This window comes from Lissotriton vulgaris, chromosome 12 (genome assembly GCF_964263255.1).
Source record: "Lissotriton vulgaris chromosome 12, aLisVul1.2, whole genome shotgun sequence".
NCBI classification, from domain to species: Eukaryota; Metazoa; Chordata; class Amphibia; order Caudata; family Salamandridae; genus Lissotriton; species Lissotriton vulgaris.
The window spans coordinates 5,493,097-5,510,760 of record NC_141700.1 but is presented as its reverse complement, the minus strand read 5'-3'; the positions used below and the strand labels follow the sequence as shown (position 1 = coordinate 5,510,760).

Below are 17,664 nucleotides of genomic sequence, written 5' to 3'. Positions count from 1 at the left end.
TCATTTCATTAGATAATGGAGGTTCTTCCAGTGACTGGGAGTAGCAAGTGTACCATTAATGCCCCTTGTTTTCCACCCTGTAGTTACAGTCGTGAGGGATCAATACACCGATAGGTCCAGAGGGTTTGGTTTTGTCACCTTTGAGAGCAAAGAAGATGCCACGGCCGCCTTACAGGCCCTGAATGGGGAGGTGAGTGCTTCTTACACTCTTTGATAAAGCAAAAAGGTTGTAATGTTCTGATAGCACTTGCAAATGGAAGCATGGATCAGCCAAGTCTAGTTGTAGAATGAAAGTCTAAAGGTTTGAGGAACAGATGAGCTGAAACCTAGCAGCTGATAGCTAAGACCGCCTTGTGTCCCGGGACCAGGTAAAGTTTACAATAGATTACCATAGCTGCACACCTACTCTCTTTCATGTAAATTGGGGAATATTGTGCCTCACACAGTTGTGTAGATTAATACTAGGGAATCTTCCAGAGTAACATTTTTACTTCAAGGATGCCGATTGCACTATTTTTTTACAGATCTTGCCAATTAGATCTGCATGAGTATTCCTTTGCGCTTCATGGGTTTGGGGCGTTGAAGAACAGCTCCATTCTCAGTGAAGCTTGACCTAATTGTGGACTAAGCTGAGGCTTGTCTGTAATGGTTCCTCCCCTGAATGCTTAATGTTTGCGTTGTGCAGAGGCCTTATTGGAGGGTTATGAATGCTGCTGCTGTTCTCATGTACACTTTGCGTTTGATCTTCCACAGGAATTTGATGGGCGCCAGATCCGAGTTGAGCACGTAGGCAAATCTTCAGACAGAAGCCAAGGGGCCGGTGGCGGCAGAGGACAAGGCAAGTCTTTTACATTTGGGATGCCTGTGTACTGTGACAGGAAGATGTCAGGGTGGCCTTCGAAAGCGGCTGAATAGTGCTTCTTATTTCTTGGAAGCATGAGTGCAGGACTTGTGGTAACTGCTGTTACCATCTTAGGGTTTAACATGCAGTGCATCACCTCTACGTATGGACATCCTTACTCACGGAGTCTCTGCACCCTCTTGCTTAATCGCAATGTGCTATAACTTTCTTTCCAGGTGACATCCCGGGTGGAGGATATGATGTCAGTGGATATGGTGGCGGTGGATATGGATCCGGAGAATCCTACGGCAGGTACGCAGGAATGGGATTTTAATTGGTTGTAGAATTGCAGCCAAATTAGGTTACGTTTTTGTGAGGATTTGGGTATATTATATGGAATGGCTCTGAGGCGTTACCATGGAATTCTGTCGCACAAACTGTCTTGAGTTCAGTCAGGCTCATTTGAACAACCGTAAGCTGAACTCAGGGTAGCTATGAATTTTGAGCAGCAAAGCCTGTACAAAGAAACTTAGTGTAAAGCATGTAATAGTACCAAACAATGAAATAAGAAAGCCGCACTACATGAATGAAACTCAACCTGAATTTATAAGAATATATAATATTTTTATACATTTTTAGAGTCCTTGATGAGCAAAATCCATCTGAGCATTCTGGTGATGCAGATTTTGATAGCCTTTATCACTTGTAATTTCAATTGCAAACAAGCATTGGTCAACACAAAGTTTGGAAACTTTTGAAAAATTTGTCAAAGTTAGTTCTGCTACTTTAGCTACGGCTTGTGCGACCAAATCCGACAGGATGATGGTCTGGTGGGCCAATGGGGTAGATTTGGACAAGTACCTGACCCCCAGGGCATTTTTCAGTCTAGTTCAAAACTTTACAGTACGAACGTCCTCTACTTTAGTGGTCCCGATACTAGGGGTACCGGATGAAAAGATGCTCCGGTTGCTGTGCATTCCACGATTTCTCAGTCACGGGTGATGTGGGGCAACTTTGTCTCCAGAGGTCGGGGTCCCACAAAGTCCTCTTCAAGACAGTGGAAGGCCAGCTGCGGCTGGTCTACTGGTCTCCGAACACAAAAGTTGGAGCAGAATCATTTTTTGGAGGCTAGTGTCCCTCTTGGACGACCAATCCGGACTTTGACAACCATCCCAGGCCTGGACGACTCAGGTGCAACTTTTGCCTTTCAAGGATCAGTCTCTAGGGGCGCACAGCAGGAATCTTTGGCGAGTTTGTGGATTTGGCTACCAACTTAACGGTTTGGGCTTCTTCACTCTTTTGTTCCTGGAGCTGGTTCTTAGGGATCAGCCAACTGGTTGTTGGAGCCATGTCTTTCGTCTGGGGCACAACTGTAACCCTCGCCAAGAGCAACAGGCCCAGTCCCAACTTTGCTATCCCTATAGTGTAGTAGGTGCAGTCCAGCAGACGGTGCAGCCTTTCTTTGTGCAGTCCGGTGCAACAGGGCAGTTCTTCTTCGGTCCTTGTTCCAATTCCAATGTGATCTGAGGGTCAAGGTGCCATATGTATCCCAGGAAAGTGCCCCAAGGGGCCACTCAGTCACTAGCCAATGGGCTACCAGGTGCCTTCCCTTCTGGTGACATCTTTCCAGGAATGTTTGGCGCCTAACATTCTCAGAGTGCACTATTCTTCCCACTCCCAAGGTGCCTGAACCCCTCTTCGGCTGTTAGGAGGTTGGTAGCCCACCCTAGAGGTGTACCTATCTGTGGGCCTCACTCCCACGGGAAAACCGGTTTGGGCACTGGTCTTCTCTCTCTGTTCCTGTCCCCAGCGTGCCTGCCTAAACAAAGGGCAGCTCCTCTGGAGTGCTATCACCATTTTCCCACCAAAGGAGCTTCGTCTTTCAAGCTCGCCGTTTGGGCTAACACCCAAGTGACTTCCCTCAAGGGGAGGAGACATTCGAAAAGACGCCGAGACGGGAGTTTTGAGCATCTCGCTCCGATCTTTCTCAATTTTTCCACGAGCACTTGTCGAGTCCAATGTTCATCAGTCAGGACTCTCAGGCTCCTTGTTGTTAAGTCAGCATACACAAGACTGTCACAATACAAGCGCACAGATTACACCTATATTCAATCAGGAGAAGCTTGCAATAGACTTCACCTAGTTTGCGACCCCTGACGAAGGGGCTCGCGCCCCGAAATGCATTGGGTGGACACTAAAATGTATTGATATCACAATGTATGATACATGCAATGTATATGTTGATAAATGAACATGCGCTTTTACAAATGTAACATGAATATGAATGTTATGCTGATATAAGTTTATTTGTTGATGAAAATTAAATAAATGCATTAACGTCTAAATACAAACTAAGTAGTGCGTACTGGTGTCCTGGTTCTCAACCAGGCCAAGTTTACTTTATTATTCCATAGTTTGCAGGCTACATACCGGTACAGCACACATACCGAATAAACAATTCAATACACTAAGCCAAAGGAGTGCAGTTGCCCTTCCAAATTCTATTGTTTTCAGGCCTGTGAGTCGTTTACACCGCTCCCCAGGCGGGCAGAATGCTGTCTGTGTGAGGCTACTGGACCAGCTGGCTCACAGAGTGGCAATTTTCTAAAAGTTGATTTACTTTAATAGTGACATTAAATTCGACCTGGGAGTCAGATAGGGTCTAATGCCACGATTCATTTGATACCTTACAGTACCCAGTTTGGTCGTCCAATTCAGATGTTAGCCAGGCTGGGGTGCCAGCCTGTAACCCTGTATTAGCCGATGAGGCTACTAACTTTTCCACAACAAAACGACAACTTGAAGGGTTTTGCTGCAAGGACATAAATAGGCATGCATGCCCTTCTTAATAATAGACAGCTCCCTGCCTTGGGGCTCTGTTGGCCTTCCTTAGGGGAGACTTACATATATTGTTAAGGGAAGTTGTGTCTTTGCCATTGGTTTATTTGGCAAAGTCGAACTGGCAGTGTAAACACTTCCCTTCCAGTCTATAGCGGTAGGCTGGGAGCCATTGTTTACTTTTTCACAAACAGGGTTGCAGAATCAGTGTTGCAGCCTTGGGTGGACACTCTGCCTTACATGCCCTTTGTACCCGGGTTCCATATACTAGGGACTTATAAGTAAGTTAACTTATACCAATTGGGGATAGCCAATTCGACGTACACTCTGGAGGGGTTAGAACACTGGCACTGAGCTCTGGTTAGCAGGCCTCAGTGCACTCAGAGACGAAAAACCACCAGCATCAGCCCACAAATGTGGGGGTGAACTTGCAAAAAGAGGCATTTCCTTACAGTTTTCCTTGTAAATACAATTTTATTTTTATTATCTTGCATGTTTGCCATACACAGGTTTGTTTTTAATTTGGCCAACCAACTCATAAAAACGTTTTAACTAAGACACTCCACTAGTTTATGCATGCTTTCTTTGAAATGTAACTAATCAAGTATATCTTGCAGCAGTTTATATCTGACTGATATGATACAGAAATCTTAACATTCTGATCACGATCAATAAATTCGTACAACCCCTCGGCAGCGCTTAGGACACATATGTAGGTCATGAAAAGGTGTTTCCCAAGGTGTCCTTTCAGCATGTGTTATATGTCATGGGTTATTTTACCTTCATCCCCATCCCAGGACCCAAACCCAGTAGGAGACAATCCCCTTTTGTTGCTGGGGGTTTGCTGGTGCACTCTTTTTTCCAGGCCCAAACAAACTCCTAAGGAAGCAGCCCAGTGCTAACTTCTGCGCTGCCTTAATATGTGATGTTCTTTTGAAGGGTGACTTCGCACACATATTGGAACAACCAAGATCGATTCCTTAGCCTGCTCAAGGTCCTTTCCTAGGGCCGGCCCAGTGAGTAGGACTAAGTAATAGACTGGGCAGCTATTGTTGCCTCAGCTCCTCTGAAGCAATGCCCATCCACACAGGCCAGTTTTCCTGGAGGTGGCTGAGCTGGAGGAGCAGCCTAGCTCTTCCTGCCTTCCCTCTCACTCCACCAATCCGACATTATCCTGGGGGTGCTGATTGCAAAGAGAGGGAGTGGGCCTATTCTTGGTACTTCCCCTTTCAGTACTCACTCGCTGGTTATTTTTTTTTTCTTTGCGTGGACTGTTCCATCTTCTCACAGTGCTTCTCTGGAGGGTGCTGCTTCTGATTTTAAGAAGAAACCACCTATCAAAGCACAAGGGTAACTCTGAAATCAGAATGGGCCTTGGAGAAAATATGTCTAGTCAAAACAACAGTGGTTCAAAATCATAACCAGAAATATCAGTATAATAAAGTTTCAATAATAAAATAGAACAAGCATTGGCACAGCCAATAGGTCTCGCCTTTGGGACCTTATAAGTGTTTAACTATGCAACAGTTGATGTTGCACACTAATAAGGTCCCAAAGGCGAGGCCTATTGGCCATGCCAGAAATGTGAGGAAAATGTGTTTTGTTTACAAAGTTTGTGGTTTGGAAGTGATTCTGAGTAACAGAACCTGGTGAGAGTGTGATTGGTGTAGGGATCACTTTAAAATCAAGCGTAAATTGATATAGCTTGTCTGACTGGCAGAACTCCTGAAACAATGTGGCAATTAGTTGGTTGAATTAGGAGGTATGGAAAATGCAAATAATGCAGCTTATTAAACGCTACTTATGCAGTACATTGTCTCATTATTGTCTAGCTATCAGGACATGCTAATAAACTGAACAGAACCCAGTAGATTAGAAAATGCATTGGAAATTTTTAAAACACTCGCTAGTCAGAAAATACTATTTGCGATCAGTGAATGTTTCTGTTTGCTTGGAAATAAAGCAATTTGTTTTGTCTATGCAACCTCTCAAAATAAATGTCAGTGTTCACACAAGAAGCACCCCCAACATTCTGTACATATTTATTATGTGAATGTATTGTTAGGAATCAATATAAGATTCAATATATTAGGCCTTAAATCCAGGCCCCCACTGAGGAGTATATGTTTTGGGAACATGCCCCCACCCCAACAACAATGCAAAAGGGATTTTAGGGGAGGAAAGTATGGGGTCACCCAATGAATTTTGTTGATAAGAAATTACAAACTAATGTGAAATTTTGAAGTGCGCATTACTTTTAATGGTGTTTTGCAATTGTTTTCTATCCCAAAATTTATCTGGAAAAAGTAGTAGAAGGTTGTGTATTTTAAATCTCATTGTGCTAAGAACATGAGTGAAAACAGAATATAATATGTAAGACGGTTCCCCTACAAGTTTCTCGAAATATGTAGCAAATCATTCTAAAGCACTTTAAGCCAAGAACATTGGTGAAAGCTGGAAAGAAATCAAATGCAGTTTAAAAAATACGAACAGGCTTACTACACATACAAAGTCTGAATGCCATGCTTGGCAGGAACACGTCGAAGTGGGTATCTGTAGGCACGAAAGGACACTGTTGAAAGGAACATTAAGAGTAAACAAGGCTTGGGGAGGACCTGGAACATGTGTCGTATTATTTTTATTTTTCATTGTCGCCAAGTTCCATACATGTTTATTTCACAGTGTAGCCGTTACAAATACACAATCTTACACATATACACACAGGCGCAGAACAGAGACACATTTATTCACGCAACGCCTTAAAAACACACTCGTATATAAAGACGAGCACAGACACACAAACAAATATGCATTTAGGCCGTGCAAATGCAGGCACACATATAGGTAACTACACATATATAGAAAACACACACACACCCACAAACATCCTTTAAAACACACTATTATGCATTGTTGAGTGCGGCGCGCATACAAAATAAACATAACGCATTCACTCGGGCAAACACACACAAATGAATAGGCACACACAACACAGACAAATACACCCGTGTGTGAATAGGCACATACGCCACACACACACACACACACACACACACACACACACACACACATAGACACGAATAGGCACAGACACGCACACACAAACATGTACCCGCAAGTGAATAGGTGCACACACACCACACATACGCACACAGACATGAGTAGGCATGAACACATACACACACATCCGTACAAACACACTAATATGTATAGATTCGTGCCCACACAGAAACACAATGCAAACACACAATAATGAAGAGGCACACACATGAATGAAGAGGTCCATTTATAAAGTTGATTCGTATTACAACGATTAATTATTCAAGCGCCTCCCTCCCTCCCCTTTTAGTATTTAATTTGGTTGCACCCCGCATTAAGTCAAACGTGTCTTTAAAATGCAGTGCTTACTTGAGGAGATTAAGGAGCCGCTGCCTACTCACTTCATTTATATGAAGCAGAGGTCGGGGAAGCAGTCCACAAATCTGAGGCTAGGGCTTTCACATGGCCCGGGTCCTTCGTGACACTGCGCTTGCGCCCTGGATTCTTTCCGTTGTCTTTCATTCATAAATGTGCCTGCTGTCTCGGGTGTCACCGGAGCTTTGTTTCGGTGACCCGACCTGCAAGCCCCTTCAAACACTGAACCTTTAACTGGCAAATTCCTGCGCGCCCAAGAACTCCTGCGTGCTCCGGGGCTCGCGGCTGCTGTACGAGGCACCTAGCAATGACTGCGGTATGAATTAAAACGCTGGACTTGCAACTTATTTACAAAGCACTCGGTAGGAGTGAGTTGAGTTAAGGTGTGACTGGTGACCTGTGTGTACGGCCTGCATTACTTTTTAAGCGGTGCTGGCAATGCCTGCTAATGTATGGACAAACCATACACAATAATATAGGACTTCCGCATGAGAAGGGTGTTTATAATTATGGATGAGCTACAATGAGCCGGCGCTGTAACTGTCAGGTTGTGCTCCGCAGAATTCGGTTGATGCAAGTAAGGGTCCACCTCCAGATGTTGCCAACACCCTGATTATTATATACAGGGTATTCGAACCATCATGCGAGGGAAAGGAAAGGGAAGGAACAGCTGGGAAGGAGACCTGAAACAACAAAAGACAAGAATACGAACAGTGCATAGGATATGTGGCTACTATCATTTGATCTCACTAACAACTCTTGTATACCAGGCATATAAATGAACTCTGTAGTCAGTATGATATACTCCCAAGACCGTTTTCCTGGTTCTATAAGCAATCTGGAAAAAACAGAGAGTGCCTGAGAACATCACCATCACTTTGACATTCATACCCAGCCCCAACAATTGCCGACCACAAACATACCATGAAACTCTAATCAGGTATATCAAATTACTAGTTCCTATTGATCTTTGATAGGCCTTTCCCTTTCTTCTTTGGCCAAGGAAATTATGTAACAGGATTGTAGAATCATCCCCACTGTATTGAACAATGCACCTTGAGAATATAGTTCAATAATAAGAGATCCAAAATAAAGTGTAAGGAAAGCAAAAAATGTTTGGCCAATAATTGGTTCAAGTCACCAACAAATAAATCCCTTCCCTTGTTCTCCAGTGTAATATAATATTGTAACGCGTGGCAGCCACCACAGCACTCTCTTAATCCAGATCGAGAAAACACACTGTATATGGTAACGCGTGGCTTCCTACTACCGCGCTCCAATAAATCACCACAAGTTGATATGCAAATTTATGAAGCCGGTAACGCGTGGCTGCGACCGCCACCGCGTTCCTTTTCAAGCCAAAGTGTCACAAACGAAATCTCCAAAAGAGAAAAAACAGCAGCGTGTAGTTATCTTTCACTACCACGCTCTGCTTTAGTTCTGGGTGCAATTGCGGACACTGAGAAAAATAAACAGTAAAAATCGGCGGCGCGTGGCGTCCCACCACAGCGCTCCGCTTCTGGAACAAATCCTACCATTTCTCACAGAGCCGATCACTGCATCGAAGAACAGGATGCCCGCTCCGGAGCAAACACTTGGGGCAAGGCACAGTCCTGCTGGTAATCCGAACATCCACTGCCAGGACAGGAACCAAGGAACAGAACAAAATTACGCGCATCCTCAGATGCGCTGCTTCGCCTAAAGTACTTCCTCTCCCATAGGATCATGGGAGTTTTCGTTTGTTTGCATGTTAGGCAGGCGCAGCTACGTTGATCCTCACAGTAGGTCTCCCCTCCTAGCGCCTCCTAGGGCCAGGCTTTGCAGGGAATCTACGATGAAAAGAGTGCACAGCAGCAGGGGCATGCACGTCTGACACTGCTCCCAAGAGTCGTCCTCAGCAGAATACCCCTTCCAGGAAACAAGATACCACAGAACGCCCCTCCTGTGCTTGGAATCCTTGATCCTTCTCACTTCGTACTCAAGTCCACCATCACAGAGCACCGGCGGAGGGGCTCATCGTCTGCCGACAATGCGGGTTTCAACAGATTGCAATGAAACACTGGGTGGGTACGCAGCATACCAGGCAGCTTCAGTTTGTATGCCACAGGGTTAATCCTTTTCTGAATGACGTAAGGGCCAATGAACCTAGGGTGAAAAATACTCCGTAGCTTAAAGCGGATGTTCTTGGTGGAGAGCCACACCTTGTCCCCTACCTGATATTCGGGCCCATCTTTCCTGTGCTGATCTTCCGACCTCTTGTAGTCCCGCTTTGCCTTAAGCAGATGGCTTCTGACCTTCCTATGTACCGAGTGCAGGTGTCTCATTTGTTTAATGACAGTTGGCTGATTCTCCACTGCTTCCGGGATTTTTATGGGAAGGATTCTTGCATCGAAGCTGTATGTTGCACAAAAAGGTGACACCCCCAAAGAACTATGCCAAGCATTGTTGTATGCTACTTCTGCCATCCACAACATGGATACCCACGACTCTTGGGCCTCAGTGTAACAGAAGAGACATTTTTTCAGGGTTTGGTTTAGTCTTTCCGTCTGCCCGTCTGTTTGTGGGTGGAAACTGGTGGAAAGCGCAGAATTGATATGAAGAGCCTGACACCAGCTTTTCCAAAACCTGGCTATGACCTGAGGCCCTCTGTCTGATACAATTACTTCAGGCACTCCATGTAGGCGAATTACATTACTCAACAACAACTGCGCGGTCTGCCCCGCAGTGGGTAGATTTGTACAAGGAGTAAAATGTCCCAACTTGGTGAGACTATCTATGACCACCAATATTGCTGTTTTTCCTTGATCAAGCGGTAACCCTGTCACGAATTCCAGACTGATGTTCTGCCGAGGTCGTCTTGGAGTAGGCATAGTCATCAACTTTCCTTTTTTAGGTCTCGACCTGCCAATGCGCAGCATTGCTGTCGAGACATATAGAGAGCTACCAGCAAATCCTACCAAGAGGTTTTGGATTGCGGATTCTCCCCAATGCATGTGAGGCATTCAAGTGCGAAGCTTCACCAGCGCGTGCTCTGCCTCACTTCTCACTCACACCCCATATGCTCGTTCTCTCCCACTCGCTCGCTCCCCTGTTCCCCCGCCCCCCATCTGACTTGAAAGCAAGCTGCTCGCACACCACCATTCCACCATTTGTGCCTCGCATCAGACATCAAAGGCTCTGCTTCCCTGCCCAACCCCCCTCTTTCCCCCCATCAAAGCCGAGAGCTTGTCTCTGCCTCTACTGTCATGCAGTAGTAACCTCCCTGGATAAATGCATTCTCAGGTTAACAATTCACCGCCAAACTCCCGAAGAAATAACCCGTTTTTTTTTAAAAGCAACATTCTTGCTTAAAAGAAAACTAAAAACTAAAAAAAAAGGCAGCACATTTTAGCGGCACTCTTGACTTTACAAGTAATAGAATCTCAGCTTTGGTTGTGCTTTTCGCCTTTTCATTCTCTCTATATATATATTTTTTAATGTGATTGCTCTTTCAACAGGTTAGCTCCAATACCCCCAGCCCCCCTCAAACAATAGGATTTATTGTATCACTGAGAGTGTGAGAGGCCTTCATTTGCATACAGACGCCTCCGAGTGCAGCTGGAATAAGGGCCTGCGTGTTTTTTTTTGTGGCTTTTCCTCCCCTGCCATTCAGGGTTGAGTTAGCAGTGCACCGGCCTGTGCCTTGGTGGTGTTGTGCTCCTCAGAAGTAAACAGTGACGCAGCTAACCATTTTGACCCGACTGCAACTTCTCCTTAAGGTCGCCACAACATTTTCCATGACCTGCTATTTATGCCGGAACCACAGCCAAACTTCAGAAAAGACTCCCAACGCATCCAGAACGCCTCCGCACGACTCATCCTGGACATCCCCCGACACAGCCACATCTCCGGCCACCTGAGAGACCTGCACTGGCTCCCCGTCAGCAAGAGAATCATGTTCAGACTCCTCACCCATGCACACAAGGCTCTGCACGACCTGGGCCCCAAGTACCTCAACGACCGCCTGACCTTCTACACGCCCACCCGCCAGCTACGATCAACCAGCCTCGCCCTCGCCGCTGTACCACGCATCCGCAGAGCCACCGCAGCAGCTACCTGGCAGCCAAGACTTGGAACTCCCTCCCCATCCACCTACGGCTGACCCAGGACCATCTCTCCTTTAGGAAGCAACTCAAGACCTGGCTGTTCGAGCAGTAGCGGACCCTCCTCCCCCAGCGCCTTGAGACCTTTCCGGGTGAGTAGCGCGCTTTACAAATGCTATGATTGATTGATTGATTGATTATATTACACCAAACCTAATTTATTTGTATAGCCCAAATTCTGGATGCACAAATTTGAAGGTGAAAATTACGAAAAAGGTGGATTGGGGAAACTAAATCTGTTCCTTGTCGGTTAAGATGGGAAGCCGGGATTAATCACAGGTTTTGTGGTTTCCCTTTGTACAAATCAGCCACTAAATGTTTTTTTTGTCTCATGTTTACCTAAAATGTTAATGCTTTCTTTTTATTTTTTTGCACAAGGGTAGACCAGAATGGCAGGAACGCATGAAACCTCAGCTCCTTTTGAGCTTGAGGTTCCAAGAGCACCTCGAGCTGAGCCAGAGCCCTTCGTCTGGCTCAAGCCGGCCTCGAGCATTAAGTGTCTCATCCACCTCTATTATTTATTGATGCAGCGCTCTTTCATAAGCCACTTTGTAGAAACTGGACAGGCACTGGGAAAAATGTATGAATGTGAAAAGAATTGACTGTTTTTTCAATGTAACTTTTATTTGTTCTTCTGTTCAAATGGCTTGTGTGGAAACAAGAGTCCAACGTGTGTGCTCTAACCTGACTGGCACACAGACAAATGGCGCTGTGTTTGTGATTTCCAAATTCCCTCCCAAACAAATTTAAAAAATAGCGCTGCAAGAAATAGGGGATTCCCACTGCGTTATCAGGTTCAGTTCCTGTCATATCAGCGATGTTTTCCAGTTTACATTTCACGTTTCATGTTTTATTTCATCTTGTATTCCCTAGGAGAACTTGTTATTCCAGATGTGTTTCTGTACCTTTTTTTATGCAACATACATACAGCTCTTGTATAGGGCATACTCTGCACGGAGTGCATTCTACCTGTCTGGGTGTGCGCAACCTGTAGTAAAGGCTGAATACAATACAAGTGTCTCACTGTGCATGTGAGTAGATCATGGTGCTTAAAACTGTGGTAGTAAGTAACATATGAAAGACAGTTTTTTTACTGTATCCAGAACGTTCAGCATAACCACACAAAGTTGATCTGAATGGGGAGCTACTTGGTACTGAGAGGAGGGGGTCCCAGTGTCTAAGCTGAACAAGTTTCATACCGTCAAAACAAATAGATAACAACGCATTGAATGAGTCCACATTGTTTTAATCACAATGAGACTACGTATATTAAATATACACAAAAATCAATGAAACAGTACAATTGGGGAGCTACTAACAGATCAATGAAAGTCTAAAGTTGATCTGAATGGAGAGCTACTTGGCCAAAAGTTTTCTAGTTGTTCATCTTGAACTATTTAAAAATCATCAGAGTACTTGCTTAAGTGTCTTTGTCGCTCTTTAATATACATCTTAATGGATTCGCCACTCAGTTGACAGCACACTGAAAAAAGGTGCCTTACTCCCTACAGTTGTACTCTCTGGGGGCTCCTTGCCTCTTTTGAATATCTTGCATTTGAGGAAAGGATTCGCTTGCATGGTGAGCTGGGCACAAAGCCATGGTTGCAGTGCACAGACGGCCTTCCTTGCTGCACACAGAGGAAACAATTAGAGGGAACATTGTCTGGGACCCTAAGTGTCAATGCACATGGTAGACCGTCCTTGTTGAAGCTGGTCTTGGGTGTTGGTGGTGGTGGGGTTGAGAGGGGGTCTGGCTGATATTGTTCTGCTTGTCTTCATCATAAGACTTGTGTGTTTCTTTTTTCAGTGGCCAGAGTGGGGGCTACGGGCAGTCAGGAGGATCCTACAGCGGCCGTTACAACTAATGGTAAATTAAATCTTCATTGTCTGCTTATTGCGAATGTAAGATAAGATGAGACCATTTAACATGAGGTCCATACATTCTTCCAAATGTGTGTGCAGGGCCCCCCTCATGGGCGTTTCATGTACGCAGCGCCCTCTTTGTTGCCCCCGAGACCCAGGCCCGTGTACGTAGGGTGCTCACCATGGATGAATGGAGATTAAGTGATCTCCTTCATAGTATGTATGTCCTTCCTGGAGCAAACTGAGAGAGCCCCCTTGCTGGACAAAGACCTGTTCAGTGTAGGCAGGGCCCTTCTGGTGGGGACTGAGGGGGTACTATTTGTGGATGCAGTGCCTTCCTGTGGTGCCTTGTGTTTTATTCCGACACTGCTGTCAGTCCTGTTCTAGTGTTCAATAAACTCCACTCATTCCTTTGTTCCCTAGTTCTAGCTTTTAATGCCTATTGAATCTCTTTTAATCTGCAAATATGATCATCCTTCAAGTAACTGGATGACTCCCATACTCAAAAGTTTTTTTTTCCCCCCCAAAGCTACTCAAGTAATAACGATTGGACCACAAAAGGGAGGGGGTGGACTTTTCTCGGTGACTATTGGAGTAATGCAAAGGCCCTTCCACTAGCAACACTTGTTTACTTATATGGTGTGGGTGTTAATCCTACAGGGAAATTGGCGCCTGTCCTATTTAGCGTATTGTGAGCTACTTCCTAGAGTCATGCAGTGCAAAAGATGAGAGAAAACACCCTAGGACCCCCAATAGCACAGGGCGAAAAGACCCGCCAAGTAAACAATAACATGTACAATACACACGCTTAAGTGTCCAAATGAGAGTTCATTCTAAAATCAGAGCACACAAAAAGAGATTTTTGAATATTGCCCCTTGTAGTCTTTTCTTTGTCTTTTTTTCAAACAAAAAACATCCAGCCAACACGTGTTGCGTCTCTCGGGGATTACCCCTCGACTTCTTCAGGGCTGGAAATAACATGATAGGGATTGTATCATCTCTCGGGGATTACCCCTCGACTTCTTCAGGGCTGGAAATAACATGATAGGGATTGTATCATCTCTCGGGGATTACCCCTCGACTTCTTCAGGGCTGGAAATAACATGATAGGGATTGTATCATCATCAAAGTTACACAATAAAAAACATCTGTGGTGAGCACTTATCACCACATTACAGAAAGGTGAACAACTTTTCACCTTAAAGTGGGAATCCTTAAAGCCGCATTCAATACAGTGTTTAACTGACTGTAGGAAACACAGTATAGTGGAGTGAAAGCATAATAAGTGTCGATCACATTCATCATATGGCGGTGAGACATGAAGTGCGTTGTATTTCAAAATTAAAAAATAAAACAACTTGTGCAACCCACATTGAAGTCCACTTAGTACATGAGCACTATGTCCAAAAGTCATATGCGATCATAGAGTAACAAGTGTACTGTGACATTCATAAGCATGTGAAGGGGCGGGTCCTACCTGTTCTTTCCTGTAAGTATAATTCTCAACACCTGAAATTAATGAAAAAGGTGGTGTGGTAAGAACCTATGGTCAAGTACGTTGATAAGTTCCCAACAAATACTCTACGAAAACCAAAGGTGTATCTCACCTCTCTGCCGCTAATATTTCCGACCCGGCTGGTCAATTTACTCAAACTTCCTTTTAATTTGCATTAAATCTTCAAAGAGGAGATCTGTGCACAAGTTGTTTTAAATTTAAATTTTGAAACATAACAAACTGTATTGAATGGTGCTTTAAGGGTTCCCACTCTAAGGTGAAAAGTTGTTCACCTTTCTGAATGGTGGTGATATGTGCTCACCATAAATGTTTTTAGGTCTCGCCTGGCGTTGCAGCGCAAAGCGCTGCTCGGTCAGCAAGAGATATTGTGCGAGAGCAGATTTCAGAAGGGGACTTGAAGCCCCGCCCATCATTTTCATTGGTTTGCACCAGCGTTTATGCTAAACGCTGGCTTCCCATTGAAAATTATGCTTTTGGGCCACTGCCCTTTCTCCCTTTCATCCAGGCCCACCCAGACAGGCTTGTCTGCTTCACGACTTTTACGAAGCAATTTGTTATCTTTTTTTTTTTTTTTTTTATTCTTCAATTTCTTATCTTTAGGGGGGGCCATCTGTTATGTGTCTTGTTTAATTAGCCTGAGAACCTACGTCCGAGATGAATGCTTCTTACGACGTTGCTGCTACTTTGCAATTTGGCCACTGGGTTGCGCTGCAGGATAAAGTTAGTACCCGGGGACTCCCTCACACTGCTTGAGTCCTCGGAGTTTGTATGCACACTGTTGTTTGGAGATGCAGCGCCTGAGCAGCAAACAGCGAGGAGAACACCGGGGTGAGCGCGAGAGGCACCAGCGCTACCCGGCCACGCCCCCACCAAGCCGGGCCCTTTAATTCAACCTCGCGTCTCCTGCTTCGCGGGAGACGCAGCGCCTGAGCAGCAAACAGCGAGGAAAACACCGGGGTGAGCGCGAGAGGCACCATCGCTACCCGGCCACGCCCCCACCAAGCCGGGCCCTTTAATTCAACCTCGCGTCTCCCGCTTCGTGGGAGACGCTGCGCCTGAGCAGCAAACAGCGAGGAGAACACCGGGGTGAGCGCGAGAGGCTCCAGCGCTACCCGGCCACGCCCCACCAAGCCAGGCCCTTTAATTCGACCTCGCGTCTCCCGCTTTGCGGGAGACGCAGCGCCTGAGCAGCAAACAGCGAGGAGAACACCGGGGTGAGCGCGAGAGGCACCATCGCTACCAGGCCATGCCCCCACCAAACCGGATATTACCATCACATGGTTCCGGCCCGCGGGACGCGCGCGGACGGCGCCGGGCTAAGCCCGGGCAAAGGGCGGGCCATCTGTGGCCGACCGAGGCCGGGCTGGGCCAAATCCCTAACAACTATCTAACTAGAAGATATCCATCATCAATACTGTAAGTGGAACGTCTCGGGATTTTGTTGATATTCTAGCGGAAGTTTCTATAGGCTCCATGGGGAAACGTAAAGCAATGGAGGGGGGGAACGGACCTGGTAATCCCTCGAAGCTTCATAAGGGGAAGAAATCATCAAAAAAGACAAACCAATCAGCCGGAAATAATGTAATTTACCGTATTGAAGCTCTTGTGGATGAGTGCAGGGATATTCTTGTGACTGATCAAGGAGGTACGAGTGAGATTGCCACGAGCCCAAAGGGATGGGTTCCCTCAAAGCAAGTAAATGACCCCGCTGCACTCCCAACAACAATCCCAGAAATGTTTAAGGCCAAAAGAAAACTCAAGGATAGCATGATTAACCTATCTGGGGATTGTTTAACTCCATCTGTCGAGACTCTCAATAATGATGATTTGCCTATCCACCTTGACCCCGAGAGCGTAAACCAGCCTCCGCCACCCGTCTCGCAAGTACTTCTTGGCAACAGGTTTGAGGTACTGGCCGAAATCCACAATGAGCCCCCTGTCCCTTCAATCACTGATAATAGCAGGGACAAGGCACCACCCGTGGAAGTTGGTGCTCTGACTAACCTTGTTATACTTTTACGGGATGAAATAGAGTCTCTGAGGGCTTTGGTCATTAGCTTAACTTCTATTGTCAATGACAAATGCGAGGGGCTAACTAGATTAACATCTAATGATAAACCTGCTGCGCGAAATTTTTTCCCCACAAAAACCCACGATGCAATTAAAGTACCCCTAGTTAAAAGCTTGAATAAGCGCAGTGAACAGAATACGGGGAAAGTCGCTGGTTTGAGTACTGGCCCGCCACTCCCGAAAGACAGGAAGGAAGGGTTTTCAACCCAAGCCTGGGGAAGAGAGGGCAGTCGAAAAGAGGCAAGGGAAAAAACGCTTGGTCTAGCTAGTCTACAAGCAAAACCATTAGGGGTGGTTGTGGGCCAGACAAATGTTACGGACAATAACCCCCGGAACAGGGGGAATTCGTTCTCTAATAAAGCTTACTATAAAAGAAACACAATATATATGACCAATGTTCCCAAACTAAGGCCTTCGAAGTTAGGTACCAGCGAGCGCCAAGACTCCCTAACTAACAAGGCTATCCATTGGCTACGTTATGATAGCGGATGCCGCTCGGTAATCAGGGAGGACATCTTAGAGGCAAAAAGGTTAAGTTCCCCGAATTTCTCATGTGACTCTATAGAGTTAACTCTGAAATCTGCATTCCTTGCTGACAACCTCTTTACATTGGAGTTTAGATCCAGTGCCCCATCTCAATCACAGATCCAATTAAGGAAAACCTGTCCCCATATTTTGTATCCAATTCCAAATACCGTAGGAAAAGTAAATGTAAGGAATTGTTCCGGGTTAGACAACAATGATTGACAAACAGCGGTACTACTGATGTCAGACAGCGGAAATCTGGTGGTACCCGAATGGTGGGGAATGTATGGAAGTCCCAGTAATTGCAGAGGCCGCAGGGATTGCATTGCGGGATGTTACCTCTCCACTGAGCTCTATTTCAAAGAGTGATACCACGAATAGGGCTGGTTTTAAAACCAATTCACATCTAGAGATGCCAAGTGTATCCGATCAAGGCCAGTCCACACTTACCCCTG

At 45.6% G+C, this 17,664-nt stretch overlaps 1 protein-coding gene across 1 annotated transcript in view; it reads left to right on the top strand.

Moving 5' to 3' along the window:
- The window catches only part of LOC147673019 (RNA-binding protein 3-like), a 53,515-nt gene that overhangs the window by 19,694 nt on the left and 16,157 nt on the right, over nucleotides 1-17,664 (top strand). The window contains exons 3-6 of the mRNA XM_086946688.1: nucleotides 84-190; nucleotides 754-838; nucleotides 1,078-1,153; nucleotides 13,043-13,102. Coding sequence (XP_086802814.1) covers nucleotides 84-190; nucleotides 754-838; nucleotides 1,078-1,153; nucleotides 13,043-13,100 — 326 coding nt within the window. The 3' untranslated portion in view covers nucleotides 13,101-13,102. The remainder of the gene's footprint in view (nucleotides 1-83; nucleotides 191-753; nucleotides 839-1,077; nucleotides 1,154-13,042; nucleotides 13,103-17,664) is intronic.